Source organism: Nerophis ophidion, linkage group LG11 (assembly GCF_033978795.1).
Source record: "Nerophis ophidion isolate RoL-2023_Sa linkage group LG11, RoL_Noph_v1.0, whole genome shotgun sequence".
NCBI classification, from domain to species: Eukaryota; Metazoa; Chordata; class Actinopteri; order Syngnathiformes; family Syngnathidae; genus Nerophis; species Nerophis ophidion.
The window spans coordinates 22,314,730-22,332,799 of NC_084621.1; the positions used below are offsets into that span (position 1 = coordinate 22,314,730).

General features: G+C 41.8%; 1 protein-coding gene across 2 annotated transcripts in view; it reads left to right on the forward strand.

Annotated features, from left to right (window-relative positions):
- The window catches only part of bbs9 (Bardet-Biedl syndrome 9), a 327,542-nt gene that overhangs the window by 85,416 nt on the left and 224,056 nt on the right, over positions 1–18,070 (forward strand). Inside the window, exons 15-16 of one of the 2 annotated variants that reach the window (XM_061915390.1) lie at positions 3,792–3,806; positions 15,303–15,443. In XM_061915390.1, the coding sequence (XP_061771374.1) occupies positions 3,792–3,806; positions 15,303–15,443 (156 nt within the window). The remainder of the gene's footprint in view (positions 1–3,791; positions 3,807–15,302; positions 15,444–18,070) is intronic. The other variant, XM_061915391.1, reaches the window with a different exon arrangement.

Sequence of the window (18,070 nt, forward strand, 5' to 3'; positions counted from 1 at the left end):
TATATATATATTTATATATATACATACATATGTTTGTATATATACACATATACTTATATATATACACTTATATATATTTATAGATATACATACACACACATATATTTATATATATATACATATACTTATATATACTTTATATATATATATATATATATATATATACATATACTTATATATACTTTATATATATATATATATATATATACATATACTTATATATACTTTATATATATATATATATATATATATATATATATATATGTATATGTATATATATATATATATATATATATGGCCCCAGACACATTTATTTTCTCTCAATGTGCCCCCATGTGAAAATGATTGCCTAGGTTTGCTTTAAAGCCACATTCCTCATACATTAAAGAGAACCAACTGATCCCCACATGAGTAAGCACTTAGCGACGGAGGCAAGGAAAAACTCCCCATAGTGAAGAAAACCCAGCCAGAACAGCAACATGAAAACAGAAGATCAGTTTATCATACTTTGTTCTGGAACACACCTGTGGTGGAACTTTGATGCTCCGTTCATTTATCACAGCTGCTCTTTTCCACTTTATGTCTTCATCCTGTGCTTAACACAACAATGGTCTCCAAGGAAACCCCGTCAGTGATGCTGATCTTTGAGTGTGTGTGTCTGCTCGTCTCCATTAATACTCCATCTCGACCTCCAAACGCTCCGCAGGCATGGAAGGAATGCATCACTTTGACTCCCACTCAGGGCTGATGATTGCACCTTCAACCCCACCAACACACAAACCCATTTGTCTTTAAGCCACACAAAGGCTCTGACATTCTGACAAGTAAGACGATGTCGACTTCTTAAGCTCATCAAAAGAAAACTCATCAGTGGCTGTGGTCGTTAGGGGCTCGAAAGAATTTCCTCGGAAGCTGTGTGACTTGAAAAGAGCAACAATGGCGCAGCACTCCACTTGATCCGGCAGCCATGCTGACTCCCACAAAATGCTGTACGAGACAACACAACACAACACGACCACACTATCAGCTGTCAATCGTGAGATGTGCATGGCAGAACAGCTGTGTCATGAAAACATTGCGAGTGTTTGGACTCGCTGCCTACAAGCACAGGCGTTATATTGTAGCCTACCGGAAGAGTTAGTGCTGCAAGGGATTCTGGGTATTTGTTCTGCTGTGTTACGGTGCGGATGTTCTCCCGAATTATGCTTATCATTATTGTTCGGAGTGTTCAGAGTGTGGCGCATATTTGTAACAGTGTTAAAGTTGTTCATACGGCCACCCTCAGTGTGACCTGTATGGCTGTTAACCAAGTATGCCTTGCATTCTCTTATGTGTGTGTGTGTAAAAGCCGAATATATTCTGTGCTGTTTGTTTGGAAGAAAAGCGCATGTGACAACGCTAAAATCGGGAGAAAATCGGGCGAAAGGTTGCCCCGGGAGATTTTCGGGAGGGGCACTGAAAGGTAGTCTCCCGGGAAAATCGGGAGGGTTGGCAAGTATGACCTGCCAGCTCTGTCGCCAGAAATTTCCCATAAAATCATAAGCGGTACCGTTTTTACATTTAACATATTTTCCCGAGGCGCACTTAAAGACCTTTTTTTCCCTCAAAACTCAACAGTGCGACTTAAAACACGGTGCGCCTAATGTAAGGAATATATTATGGTTGAGCTTACCCTCCTCGAAGCAACTTTATTTGGTACATGGTGTAATGATAAATGTGACCAGTAGATGGCAGGCAAACATAAGTGATAAGTTTAGGCTGTACCGTTAAATGTGCTTCAACATAGGAGTATTATTATGGTGTGTATATCAGGTAAGACATTTTATCTGGCGTTTTGTTTCGCAATATTATGCAAAAGCAACTTCTTACCTTCTAATAGCTGCTGAGCTGTATTTAGGAACTGCATAATTGCTGAAAAATTGCACACGTCCGCCTTTGTAGTCCGTGGCAATGCCGTAGTCGATAAGCTTCTTTTTCTCTATCTTCTTGTTATGTGACATTCATCCTCCACTGTTGCAATTTCTAATATAAAGTAGTGTAAAGTTATTACTTATATCTGTCAGTAAACTCGCCATGAAAGCACTAAAACATACCGGTGCAGTGAGTTGACATTATCCACCCAAGGAACTTTAGTTATTAGAGAGTTCCGGTGGGACGGTTTTTCATAGGAAACATTTCCGGCCTTCTTGTTGTTTCCAGATGAGGAGATGCTTCTCCGTTATTGATTGAAGTAAAGTCTGAATGTCGATAAAACAGTTAGCTCCATCTTTTGACACTTCCTCCACTCCCGTCCTTGTATACGCTACACCGCTACAACAAATATGACTGGGAGAAGACGCTGCCGAAGGTGAGCCATGTGAATAAGACCGCCCACAAAAGGGCGTGACCGAAAGCGACTGTCAGAAAGCGGCTTGAAGATGATGTGTAAAACATCATCTATGCAACATTTTGACCAAAGAACCACCATTACATGTTATGTAGACCACAAGGATGCGTTTTACACATTTAGTTCTGCTTTCAAACACTGCTAATATAGCAGAGAATAAACTCGACCACAGAAAGCTTCTCAAACCAATTCAAATGTTTTCCAAAGTAATCACTGCAGACAAATGCGATCCAAATGTATTCCACAAGATGATGAAAGTGATTTTTTAAGAGCCATTTCCTTCGACTCGCTCTTGGACTTTATTGCCTTCAAGAACCACTTTTTTCTGGACTCTATGAAAGCTCTTTCCTATCTCTATTTGAGCGACTGGAACACCCAAGAACAGAACAGCAATACGGCATTTTATGCTCAAACTCTACACTCACTCCCTTTTTTATTAATGTTACGCTCAAGCTGCTCGGCCATCTTGTGAATTAAGCTGCCAAAAAAGAAAAACGGACAACCCAGCAATAGGCACATTTTTAATTTAGTCCTTGGAGGTAAAAGGTTTGGATTTAGACAGCAAGACACAAAATGATGACCCTTTGGGTATCCATCCATCCATCCATCCAATTTTCTACCGCTTGTTTCTTTTGTGGTTGCGGGCAGTGCTGGAGCTTATCTCTGCTGCATTTGGGCAGAAGGCGGTGTACACCCTGGACAAGTCGCCACCTCATCACAGAGCCAACACAGATAGACAGACAACATTCACACACTAGGGCCAATTTAGTGTCGCCAATCAACCTATCCCCAGGTGCATGGCGGGAGGAAGCCGCAGTACCCGGAGCTAACCCAAGCAGTCATGGGGAGAACATGCAAAACTCCACACAGAAAGATCCCAGGCCCGGGATTGAACCCTGGACTACTCAGGACCTTCGTATTGTGAGGCACATGCACTAGCCCCTGTCCCACCGTGCTGCCTACCCTTTGTGTATGAACATGTCAATTGGCAAACAAGCACACCTACAGCACGCCAGGTTTAACCCTCTGCAAGAATCCTATTGATTTTAAAAGACATCTGGCCCAGGGTCTTTTGATGGTCGCCGCCTTTATTAAGTCCTCTGAACAATGTTGTTTTGGATAGTTGCCACCAGCTTGAGGGCGATAAGAGTGCTCCACCACTGGATGATGGCGACGCCAGTTATTACAGGGCGCCTCCCACACCCCCTTAGCGCGGCCATACCCTCCTCTCATCCTTATCACGGCGTATCGTCTCCCGGCGTGCTATCGCGCTGGAGGTGCTTTGTCGCCATGTGCACTTGACTGTGCGCGGGGCGTGGGAAGACGGCGAACAAAGCCCAGTCAGGGTGGAACATCTGCTTCTTCTGTCATCTGTCTAACATCTTCTCCTTTTCTCTCCCCGCAGAGTTTAACCCCAAAGGTACGTGCACGCTCACGTGGGCTGGATAGACTAGACGCACACACGCACACATTTATTTGTCGAACGTGCCTATACTGTACAGATTTACACACACACACACACACACACACACACACACTGTACTGTATAAACAGGAAGAACCTTCAGCCTACCGTTTATGTTCCTGTAACGTGATCCCCGCCAGGAGTCCACACACACATAGTCTTGCACATGTCTCCCCGCTTTATGAATACAAATATCCCATTTTTCTTTTTACACTCTACAGTCTTCATACTAAATTTATTATGACACACACAGAATAGTCAGTAGTGTTCCCAGTCCCAAGCCAGTGTTTGTTTTAGTTGTCCAACTTTGTGTGGTTTGATACAGAATAGGATGTGCCGTGATCTGTAGTGGGGTTAGAGGCCCAGTGGAGACACACACACACACACACACACACGCACACACACACACACACACACACACTGGTTATCATTTGGAATGGGGACCAAGTTGTTGTTCGTGACTTGTGGGGACCCCACTTTCTACAGGTTGTGGAGGCATAAAAAAAATGAGGGAAAATGTCCACTGCCCAGTTAGCTCATACACGTCTTTAAATCTCTGGATTGATGAAGTAATGTGCTGATTATTCTTACTGGGGACCCTGGGGAAAAAAGACTTAATATGGTTCATGTGGGACCAAATTTAAATAATTTTGCATACTTCACACAAATTTGTACATGACTACTGAGGACCATTTTTGTCCCCATACCGTCAAAGGTCCCCTAAAGGTGTAAACAGAGTGATGTCCCCATTAAGTTAGCATTGCCAGAACACACACACACAAACACACACACACACTGGTTATCATTTGGAATGGGGACCAAGTTGTTGATCGTGATTTGTGGGGACCAACCTTTCTACAGGTTGTGGAGGCATAAAAAAAAGAGGTCAAATGGCCACTGCCCAGTTAGCTCATACACGTCTCAAAATCTCTGAACTGATGAAGTAATGTGCTGATCATTCTTACTGGGGACCCTGGGGAAAAAGACTTAATATGGTTTATGGGGGACCAAATTTAGATAATTTTGCATAATTCACACAAATTTATACATGACTACTGAGGACCATTTTTGTCCCCATACCGCCAGATTGTCCCTTATAGGTGTAAACAGAGTGATGTTCCCATTAACTTAGCATTGCCAGAACACACACACACACACACACACACACTGGTTATCATTCAGAATTGGGACCAAGTTTTTGATTGTGACTTGTGGGGACCACCCTTTCTACAGGTTGTGGAGGCATAAAAAAAATGTGGTAAAATGGCCACTGCCCAGTAAGCTCATACACGTCTCAAAATCTCTGGACTGATGAAGTAATGTGCTGATCATTCTTACTGGGGACCCTGGGGAAAAATACTTAATATGGTTCATGGAGGACCAAATTTAGATAATTTTGCATAATTCACACAAATTTGTACATGACTACTGAGGACCATTTTTGTCCCCATACCGCCAGAGGTCCCTTATAGGTGTAAACAGAGTGATGTTCCCATTAAGTTAGCATTGTCAGAACACACACACACACACACACACACACACACACACACACACACACACACACACACACACACACACACACTGGTTATCATTCAGAATTGGGACCAAGTTTTTGATCGTGACTTGTGGGGACCACCCTTTCTACAGGTTGTGGAGGCATAAAAAAAAATGTGGTAAAATGGCCACTGCCCAGTTAGCTCATACACGTCTTTAGAACTCTGGACTGATGAAGTAATGTGCTGATCGATCTTACTGGGGACCCTGGGGAAAAGAGTTAATATGGTTCATGGGGACCAAATTGAAATCATTTTGCATAATTCACACAAAATTGTACAGAACTACTGAAGACCATTTTTGTCCCCATACCATCAGAGGTCCCTTAAAGTTGACTGTGTAAACAGAACGATGTCCCCACTAAGTAAGCATTGCCGGAAGACACACACACACACACACACACACACACACACACACACACACACACACACACACACATACACACACACACACAGACACTCTTGTACTTCTGACCTTCTTGAGACCTCCGAAAAATGCCTACCTTTTCAGGACCACCCTTTCTAGATATATAAAGATTTGTCTTTACAACATTAATAATATATCCAAACCAAGCAAGTATAAAAAAGGTAAGCTTTTAGTTGTTTTGTTTTTTTTTGTTTGTAATTTCTTTTAAATCTTCATTATTTACCTCAGGTTATTACAGTCTGTCTCTATAAACATAATTATTATATATATTTTTTCAAATTAATTTTGGTCAAAGGGGGTGCATTTGAATTCTTTACACACACTTGATATTTCGTAGGTTGACCAGAGGGGGAGCACTTTTAAAACCGACACAGTCAATTTGAAAAGTTCCTACTTTTTGGGACCACCCTAATTTTGATAGATTGCACCACCAGGGGTGCAAATTAAATCTCACTCTTTTCGTTTTTTGTAATGTGCTCAAGGCCAATGACATATGAGTCACGGACCACAGATTTAAAGTTAAAGTTAAGTAAAAGTTAAGTAAAATTTCAAGTACCAATGATTGTCACACACACACTAGGTGTGGTGAAATTTGTCCTCTGCATTTGACCCATCTCCTTGTTCCACCCCCTGGGAGGTGAGGGGAGCAGTGGGTGGCAGCGATGCTGCGCCCAGGAATAATTTCTGGTGATTTTACCCCTAATTCCAACAAGATGGCCCGTGTGCCTCACTTTGGGTAACCCAGCTGTAGAAGAGCTAACTGTTAATGGCCACCATAGTCTCAGTAGCGTAGTGTATTTGTTCATCCTACGGTCACATATGGGACGCGGGTTTTGTCTTACGTCAGCACCGGAAGTCATAAAATCAGCTGTTCACCTGGCTGTTTTTTTGGGGAATGAGTAGTGACGTCCTTCTATACCTACCGTCTTGTTTTATCATATATTGCTGCCTTTGCACTTGTCAATGTTTGCTTTTGTATGCACATTAAATCAACAAAAAATCCTGACTTTGGAGCAATGTTCACGGACTCTAGTAGTTGGTTCTCTATTATATGCAATGGTTTTCCATATTGGGACAATGATTTCGGTCCTAACTTTTTCACAGGCCCTCATATGGAAGGTACTTCACTTGTTGATGTCTCAAGAAAGGTAGAAATACAAGAACACACACACGCACACATACACACACTGGTGTATTGTATGGCTGTGTTTTATCTGTAAATCATATGCTTTTATTCAGCACATATGGTTGTTATATGGGAACTGTATCTGCAGTAGCGACCACACACAATTGGATTGTAATGAGCGCCACTAGCCAGGGGTCCGAGGTGACGACGCCTGACCCCTCACCATGCAATGAAGCACAGGTCGGTGTCGAGGTTGTCCCCGAAATACAAGACTGCGGCGAAAGACCCATGTCGGGTTTTCTTTCCAAACCGCGAGAATGTTTTTTGGCTTCCGTGACAGTCAGTAGATGTTTGACAGAGACGGATTTGTGCCATGGTTGTCTTGTGCACAGATGCTTCTACTTGCGAGCTAATCTGCAGCATGTGACCGCAGTTAATAAAACAAATACGGACAATCATTTGACAACCTTTATCATCGTCTTGGGACACATTTTTTTTTAGCTCCAAAGGGAGGAAAATGTGGAATCTTTATGCTCTTCTGGGAAGACTCTTAAAGATGTTGGAGGGGATCCATGTGATGCTGGACTTGATTTAGTTCTTCCCTCAAGCACATCTTAATGTAGCTTGCTTTGTGCAGTGGGAACAGGAAGGTTACCCAAAGCGTTCCCGCAAAGTTGGAAGCATGCTATGTCCTCGCAGACAACGATTAACCCGAGTAAAGAGGGGAGGTGGACCATCTGGTGGTTTGGTGCAAAACAAACAACCTTTGCATCTGTAAAAAAGACCAAGGTGGACTTCAGGAACGTCACATCCCCCCCGTGCCGCCTGCACATCGGTAGAGCAGATGTGGAAGTGGTCTCCAGCCTCAAGTATCTTGGGGTTCATTTATCCAGGGACCTCACCTTGTCTGCTCAAGAAGGCACATCAGCATCTCTACTCCCTCAGAAAGCTGTGCTATGCTGGATTATGGAGCTCCATCGTTAGGAGCGTCAGCAGAGTGGTGGAGCACACCTTCAGCGTTGTGGCACAACATCTTCATGGCTAAAGAGTGGAAGGCACTGCAGACCTTCTGCAGTCACTTCCAGAATAAAACACCATCCTGGTGAAAGCTGCTCTGAAGACTGTAGCTCTCTTATTCTCTCAAGGTTGTCCACAGACAAACTTTCCAATTTCTCTTCCAGTCATTCTGGTTCTCCATACATCTGGGAAACTCGTTGGTGCTTTGCATTCACATATCTTTCTTGAATACATCCTTAAATGTTACTGTGGGACGTAAATCACTAGAGACTGTGGAGCTCCATCCTTCTGCAGAGTGGTGGAGCGCACCCGCAGCACCAGTAGAATGGTGTGGCACAGCAGCTGCACGGCTGAAGAGAGGAAGGCACTGCAGAGGGTGGTGAAAGCCTTTTGGTAGACTGTAGAGGGCATCTTTTTGACTCTCGCTAAGTCGTCCTCAAATGAGCCTTCCGTCGTCTCTTCCAGTCATCCCGGTTCTCCATACATCCGGGCAGCTTGTTGGTTTTTTGCGCTCCTGTATCTTTCTTGAGTACATCCACAAATGTTACTGTGGGACATCCATCACCATCACACACTTCTTCATCAGCAGATTCAGAAAGAGAGGTCTGCATCACCAAGGAGCCTGCACACCCTCCCTTTGACCCCTTCCCCTCAGGCGGGAGGCTGGGGAGCATCCGATGTAGGACCATCGGACTGAAGAACAGCTTCAGTCCTTCTTTCTGGAAGATGTAAGAGTGCTGATGTCCCATGGTGCTCCGTTGCAATGGATGCCAATCTCCCACACCTCACCATTCCTGGTCGAGGAACACTTAACTGGCACACGTGTACCAACTGTGCTGAGCTGGGCTTGTTTCTCCTGTCTTGTTTAAATTTCTTGTTTCCTCTTCTTACATTGCTCTCCAAAATCTAAACAATGGAATGCATCCCGGCAAAAATTTCAAGATCTCGGGTTCAGGGGAACTTGTCTGTTCTTTTCGGACCGTTGCTGTACACATGATGTACTCATGGAAGTAACGGCGTGCTGAGCGACCCCTTTAGCCGAGGACTTTGACCATATCTAACTATTCGGATTCGTGATAACAGGAAACCTGCTGATTGGAGTAAGCATTGTAATGAATCAAAAATTGGATGATGCTGGCAGTCATTCATGGCACCGCAAAGCTGCCACAAATGATTGGAGCATGCGGGCAGAACTGTGGACAGTCATACTTTGGACCATCTGTAGGATGAATTTGAAGACCGGACATAGACAACGAAGAGTGAAAAGTACATTTGTTTTTACTCGCTCAAACACAACCACTGTAATCTTGATGGTTTTCCCTGGCTGCAATGTGGCAAGGTCGTTGCTTCAAGATTCCCAGCGAAGACGAAACAAACTCCTTTTCTGTCAACAACACCTGGAAAGATAAACTTATGTTCCTTTGCCACCGCTTGCAGAGAGACCCCAGGCCTACTGACTCAACATACCATGGACAATGGCTACATATGCAAACATACCCCACCCCCTCACCAATTTTCCCTCCAATGTTTCATATAATGATAAATAAATTATAAATGGGTTGTACTTGTATAGCACTTTTCTACCTTCAAGGTACTCAAAGCACTTTCACACTACTGCTCAAGGACACAACGGATGTGACAAGGTTGGTACTAGGTGGGGATTGAACCAGGGATTCTCAGGTTGTGAGCGACGGCAGACGTGCACACTGTTATACGCTTATCTTTTTATTCGATTTTGTCGGCAGCCTAGATTTGCCTTTCTCAAAGGACGTGGGAGCAGTGTGCAAATGCACAGGCGCGTACCTTAGAGGGAATGTTGCCCCTCACGTTTGCCACCGCTTCACCCCACGTTGTATGACGGACAACAGCCCCAAGTGGCTGGCAGCTCCCTCCCCTCCTGTTGCAAGTCTTGTGGTTTCTGTGTAAAATGTTTGTGTGCTTATCGGCTATCAAGTGTTTTCCTCTCCTCCAGTTTGTGCCTCCTCCCCCATTGGAGCCCAGTCTAAGATCGACATTCTTTTTTTTTACTCATCCTCCCCCAGCGTTCACCTTTTTTCTACCATTTATGGAGTGCCGTAGTGTCTATCCATCACCGTTCCTGTTCTGTCCACCTGATCAATGTTTGTCTATTCTGGAACGAGTTTGTGGTGAAACTGAAATTTCATTGTACTAGTCCAATGACAATAAAGAGCATACTGTACAATAATCATTGGGATAAATCTGGCATCTCTGGTACTGTGTGCTGGTATGACAGTAAAGTTTGTTCGATTCTTAAAAGGAAGAATGAAGACTGAGGGACAGCTGAGAATTCTAATCATTCATTCTTCCAGACATCTGTCCCAACCCTCTGTGTCTTTGAATCTTCTTTTGTCTTCTCCGCCTGAAATGGAGTTTGCAGTTTTACGGCGTAGTACTCTCCTTCACCTCTCCGGCAACACCCGTCTTAGTGAACCTAAGGACTCTTTGCTTTGGCTCGTAGGAGCAGCAGGAGCCTTCATGCTGAGGGCACCTGCTGCTGGGAGGAAGGGGGGGGGGGGGGGGGGGGGGGTCATCCAATGTTGAGCAAACATCCAAAGTGCATGAGACAGTAGCCGAGAGGGATAATTGTTGCACTCGGTCTTGGGAGCTGCAGTTTGGCTTGGCTGCGCCTCACTTTGTTCATTCAAGCCCAATCGAATTACTCACATCACCGCATGATAATTGTGCGCCTGCGCTGAAAGACTTCACAGTAGTTGCAACCTATTACTGCTATTGGCAATAACCTGGAACATTCCATGTTGGAACTGTCATTCCTCCGAGGATTCTATTTCCACTGCTGGTTCGGCTGCCGGTGTTATTGCAGCTCAGTGCCCGTTTCTGCCAAGCTCAGCAGGGTTTGACAACAAGGTTAGACCTGCTCTCCGCTCAAACAACTTCCCTTTTGGATCGCGGCGCACTGTTGATGTTGGTGCAGTGCAGGGGTGTCAAACTCCTTTTCATTCAGGGCCGCCCTCATATTGGTGAATATAAATCATTTGCATAGGCAAACCGTTTTAATGATTATATGTTTAGTAACGGATTGATGGAAAACTTGTTTTGAAATGGTATATCAAGGTGACGAGCAGATATCTAAGCATTCATTTTTTACAACAGATTAAAACGTTTTGTTGCATGGTCAAATGGTAACTTTTGGAACGCGCGCAAACATGTCTCGGTTAAAATTGCTAGACAGAAACTTATTACATTTAACCAGAAAGGGATTTACTATTTCCAGTGTTTAGCAGGCCATGTTGGAAAAGGATGTGGCGGACATTTGAAATGACTTAGCAGACTACATAAAATTATGTGGAAGGCCACCTTAAATTAGTTGGCGGGCTGCTTGAAATAATGTGGTGGACCCATAAATGTCTTGGCAGACCACATATAATAATGCTGCGAAACCATAAATGACTTGGCAGACCACATGAAATAATGTTGCGGACCCATAAATGACTTGGCAGAACACATAAAATGATCTGGCAGACCACAGAAAATGATGTGGTGAATCCATAAATGATTTGGCAGATTGTATAAAATGACTTGGCAGACAACATAAAAAGTCTGGGTATACCACATTAAATAGTGTGACGGACACATACATTACTTGGCAAACCACATACAATGAGGTGGTGGGCCACATAAATGACCTGGCGGATCCATAAATGACTTGTCAGACCACATGAAATAATATGGCAGATCCATAAGTGACATGGCAGACCACGTAAAATTGTCTTGGCAGACGACGTAAAATGATGTGCTGGTCACCTTAAATTATTTGGCGAGCCGCATGAAATAACGTGGTGGACTCATAAATGACTTGGCAGACCACATAAAATAATGTGGCAGATCCATAAATGACTTGGCAGACCACATGAAATAATGTGGCGGACCCATAAATGACTTGGCAGAACACATAAAATGATCTGGCAGACCACAGAAAATGATGTGGTGAATCCATAAATGATTTGGCAGATTGTATAAAATGACTTGGCAGACAACATAAAAAGTCTGGGTATACCACATTAAATAGTGTGACGGACACATACATTACTTGGCAGACCACATACAATGAGGTGGTGGGCCACATAAATGACCTGGCGGATCCATAAATGACTTGTCAGACCACATGAAATAATATGGCAGATCCATAAGTGACATGGCAGACCACGTAAAATTGTCTTGGCAGACGACGTAAAATGATGTGCTGGTCACCTTAAATTATTTGGCGAGCCGCATGAAATAACGTGGTGGACTCATAAATGACTTGGCAGACCACATAAAATAATGTGGCAGATCCATAAATGACTTGGCAGACCACATGAAATAATGTGGCGGACCCATAAATGACTTGGCAGAACACATAAAATGATCTGGCAGACCACAGAAAATGATGTGGTGAATCCATAAATGATTTGGCAGATTGTATAAAATGACTTGGCAGACAACATAAAAAGTCTGGGTATACCACATTAAATAGTGTGACGGACACATACATTACTTGGCAGACCACATACAATGAGGTGGTGGGCCACATAAATGACCTGGCGGATCCATAAATGACTTGTCAGACCACATGAAATAATATGGCAGATCCATAAGTGACATGGCAGACCACGTAAAATTGTCTTGGCAGACGACGTAAAATGATGTGCTGGTCACCTTAAATTATTTGGCGAGCCGCATGAAATAACGTGGTGGACTCATAAATGACTTGGCAGACCACATAAAATAATGTGGCAGATCCATAAATGACTTGGCAGACCACATGAAATAATGTGGCGGACCCATAAATGACTTGGCAGAACACATAAAATGATCTGGCAGACCACAGAAAATGATGTGGTGAATCCATAAATGATTTGGCAGATTGTATAAAATGACTTGGCAGACAACATAAAAAGTCTGGGTAGACCACATAAAATATTGTGACGGACACATAAATGACTTGGCAGACCACGTAATCTAACGTGGCAAATCCATAAATTATTGAAAAAAAAGGGGTGGACCCATTAATGACTTGGCAGAGCACATAAAATAATTAAATTATTGAAAAGAAAGGGGTGGACCCAATAATGACTTGGCAGAGCACATAAAATAACGTGGTGGATCCATAAATGACTTGTAGACCACATAAAATTACTTGGCAGACCACTTAAAAGTCTGGGTAGACCACATAAAATATTGTGACGGACACATAAATGACTTGGCAGACCACGTAATCTAACGTGGCAAATCCATAAGTGACTCGGCAGACCACGTAAAATTGTCTTGGCAGACGACTCAAAATGAAGTGGCAGGTCACATTAAATTATTTGGCGGGCCGAATGAAATAATGTGGTGGACTCATAAATAACTTGGCAGACCACATGAAATTACTTGGCAGTCCACATAAAATAAGGGGCGGACACATAAATGACTTTGCAGACCACATAAAATGACCTGGTGGACCACATAAAACGATGTGGCAGATTCACAAATGACTTGGCAGACCACATAAAATGAAGTGGCAGGTCACAATAAATAATTTGGCGGGCCGCTTGACATAATGTGGTGGACTCATACATGTCTTGGCAGACCGCATAACATAATGTGGCGGACACATAAATTGCTTGGCAGACCACATAAAATGAGGTGGTGGGCCACGTAAATTGATCTGGCGGACCACAGTAAAACGATGTGGCAGATCCATAAATGACTTGGGAGACCACATTAAATAATGTGGCGGATCCATAAATGACTTGGCAGACCATGTAAAATGTCCTGGCAGACTACATAAAATGACGTGGCAGGCCAATTTAAATTATTGAAAAAAATGTGGTGGACCCTTTAATGACTTGGCAGACCACGTAAAATAAAGTGGTGGACACATAAATGACTTGGCAGACCACATAAATGAGGTGATGGGCCACATAAAATAATGTGGCGGATCCGTAAATGACATGGCAGACCACATAAAATGTCTTGGCGGAGTACATAAAATGATGTGGTAGGCCAACTTAAATTGTTTGTTGGGCCGCATGAACAAATGTGGTAGACCCATACTTAACTTGGCAGACCACATAAAATGTCTTGGCGGAGTACATAAAATGATGTGGCAGGCTAACTTAAATTTTTTTGATGGGCCGCATGAACTAATGTGGTGGACCAATACATAACTTGGCAGACCACATAAAATGTCTTGGCAGACTACGTAAAATGATGTGACAGGCCACATTAAATTGTTTGGCGGGCTGCATAAAATAATGTTGCGGACCACATAAATGACTTGGCAGACCACATAAAATGAAGTGGTAGGCCACGTAAAGTAAGTGGTGGGCCGCATAAAATTATGTTGCGGACCACATAAATGATGTGGCAGACCACATACAATTATGTGGTGAGCTACGTAAAAACAAGGTTGTGGGCTGCATAAAATAGCGTGTCCGCCATATAAAATATATTTTATGTGGCAGACACATATATAACCTGACAGACCACATAAAATGAGGTGGTGGGCCACATAAATGACTTGGCAAACTACATAAAATAATGTGGCAGGCCAATTTAAAATATGTGGCAGACTACATAATATAATGCAGCGGACACATAAAATGACGTGACGAGCCTCCTGATATACACATATTTTATTTTTATTTTGTTTTTCCATCCATCCATCCATCCATCCATTTTCTACCGCTTATTCGCTTTCGGGTCGCGGGGGGCGCTGGCGCCTATCTCAGCTACAATCGTGCCAGCGCCTATCTCAGCTACAATCGGGCGGAAGGCGGTGTACACCCTGGACAAGTCGCCACCTCATCGCAGGGCCAACACAGATAGACAGACAACATTCACACACTATTTAGTTTTTGTAATTTTTATTTTTATTTATTTAGCTACTTTTTTAATTTTTGGGGGGCAGGAAAAAAAAGTGTGTCTTCTCTGTACCTGTGTTGTGATTTCCCTATCAATTCAATAAAACCTTTTTTTTTCTTTTTTTTTTTAAATTGTGCGTTGGACCCGTTGAAATCATGTGGCAGACTAGATCAAATGACTTAGCAGACCACATAATATAATGTGGCAGACCACTTAAGATCATTTAGGACGGCACGTTAAATGAGGTGGTGGTGGGGGGGGGGGGGGGTAGGTGACATGTAAAACTACTTGAATGGGCTGCAGAAATAACAACTTGCAAAATGAAAAAGTGCTGACATGGCTTTTATCCCCACTAGTAACTGTTTGTAGAAAGACTAGAAGCTCCAGTAGTCCAGACCACCACATGTTTCCCAATCCCCTCCCCCCAACACTAAGCAACATGTGGATCTCTCTTTGCAGGTGTCCCTCATGTCCTTCAGTCCAGGTTCACACTTCCTCTTGCACTGGTCTGCATCGCCTCCCCTCCCAGCAAGACCAGTAACTTTAAGATCACCGTGGACACCAACCAGCCCCCGGTGGACCTCAGCACTGCTTTTCCTGGTACACACACACACACACACACTCACACACACACACACGTTCTTGTACCTCAGACCTTCTTGAGACCTCTGAAAAATGCCTCCCTCTTTAGGACCAGCCTTTCTAAATATATAAAGATTTGTATTTACAACATTAATTATATATACATACTATGCAAATATAAAAAGGTAAGCTTTAAATTATTTATTCATTGATTTTTTTTTACTTTTTTGTTTTTAAATCACTCCAATATGCCAACAACATTTTAACGTTTCCTCACCTTTCACCATTCTACTTTTTTTTTTTTACCCCACTGGTACACACACACACACACACACACACACACACACACACACACACACACACACACACACACACACACACACACACACGTTCTTGTATTTCTGACCTTCTTGAGACCTGAGAAAAATGCCTCCCTCTTTAGGACCAGCCTTTCTAGATATATAAAGATTTGTATTTACAACATTAATAATATATACATACTATGCAAATATAAAAAGGTAACCTTTCAGTTATTTATTTATTGATTTATTTATTTTTGTTTTTGTTTTTTAATCAATCCAATATGCCAACAACATTTTAACGTTTTCTTCTCACCTTTGACCGTTCTACTTATTTTTTTTTACCCCACTGGTATACACACACACACACACACACACACACACACGGTCTTGTACTTCTGACCTTCTTGAGACCTGAGAAAAATGCCTCCATCTTTAGGACCAGCCTTTCTAGACGTATAAAGATTTGTATTTACAACATTAATTATATATACATACTATGCAAAGAGAAAAAGGTAAGCTTTTAGGTATTTATTTGATTTATTTATTTATTTTTAATCAATCCAATATGCCAACAACATTTTAACGTTTTCTTCTCACCTTTGACCGTTCTACTTATTTTTTTTTACCCCACTGGTACACACACACACACACACACACACACACACACACACACACACACACACACACACACACACACACGTTCTTGTACTTCTGACCTTCTTGGGAACTGAGAAAAATGCCTACCTCTTTAAGACCAGCCTTTCTGAATATATAAAGATTTGTATTTCCAACATTAATTATGTATACATACTATGCAAACATAAAAAGGTAAGCTTTTAGTTATTTATTTATTGATATTTTTTTAATCAATCCAATATGCCAACAACATTTTAACGTTTGCTTCTCACCTTTCACTATTCTACTTTTTTTTTGTTTTACCCCACTTTTATTGTGTGTTTTTTTAAGTATAGAAGTAACCCAGTATTCGCTAGTACTTTGGTAACTCGAAAAACTCATTGTAAAACGGCGTCATTTACTGACGTGAAATAAAATCAATTGAAAACGTCACACTTTTAACATGTAACAAGCCTTTTCAGAAGAAAATGACTTTTAAACTAGATGAGGCAATTCCTGAAGGAATTGTGTGTGAATGCTCCAATGCTGAAGTTGAACTGAAATCCGAGAATTTTTTTTTTTTTTTTATAGAATTGTTGAAATAGAGCACACAATTCCCTAACTGGCTGAATATTTTGAAGTTGCAACCATTTGAATCAGATGAAAAATGTGGGAGTTGTGGAACTTTGAACTGGAAAAATTCACGGTTTTCCCGAAATTCCAGGAATTCAATATGTTACTACTTCAACATTTCTGAACCGATTTGAAAAATTCCAACACCAACCATTTCAACTTATTCAGACCATACTAGTTTTTTTTTACCATTTTCAAAAAAAATTCCCACTTTTCCCTAATTTGGGGGAAATTCCAATTGAAATCAATGGGACATTGATGGGACATTGATTTCAATTGGAATTTCCCCAAAATTTGGGAAAAGTGGGATTTTTTTTGAAAATGGTAAAAAAAAACTTGTATGGTCTGAATAAGTTGAAATGGTTGGTGTTGGAATTTTTCAAATCGGTTTAGAAATGTTGAAGTAGTAACATACTGAATTCCAATATGTTTAACATACTGAATTCCAATGTGTTACTACTTACTTAATATATTGAATTCCAATATGTTACTACTTCAACATTTCTAAACCGATTTGAAAAATTCCAACACCAACCATTTCAACTTATTCAGAACATACAAGTTTTTTTTTTTTACCATTTTCCCAAAAAATCCCGCTTTTCCCAAATTTTGGGGACATTCCAATTGAAATCAATGTCCCACCAATGTCCCATTGATTTCAATTGGAATTTCCCCATAATTTTTGGGGAAAATGGTAAAAAAAAAACTTGTATGGTCTGAGTAAGTTGAAATGGTTGGTGTTGGAATTTTTCAAATCGGTTTAGAAATGTTGAAGTAGTAACATATTGAATTCCTGTAATTTCGGGAAAACCGTGAATTTTTTCAGTTCCAAAAAAACAACTTTATATGTGTCCTGATTAAGGGGAATATTTTGACAGCGGAACGGTTGAAGTGGGTTGAAAAATGTGGAAGGATGAAAATAGGCCTTTGAAAAACCAGGAATTCTGGAAAAACCTGGAATTTTTTGGAACTTGGAAAAAGGGTAGTTTAAATTTCCAGGATGGTAGAATGTGTTGAAAACTGGGGAAATGGTGGAAGTTTGAAAAATGGCCAATTCATTCTAAATGTGGAAAAATGTCCCGGAAAACCTGGAAT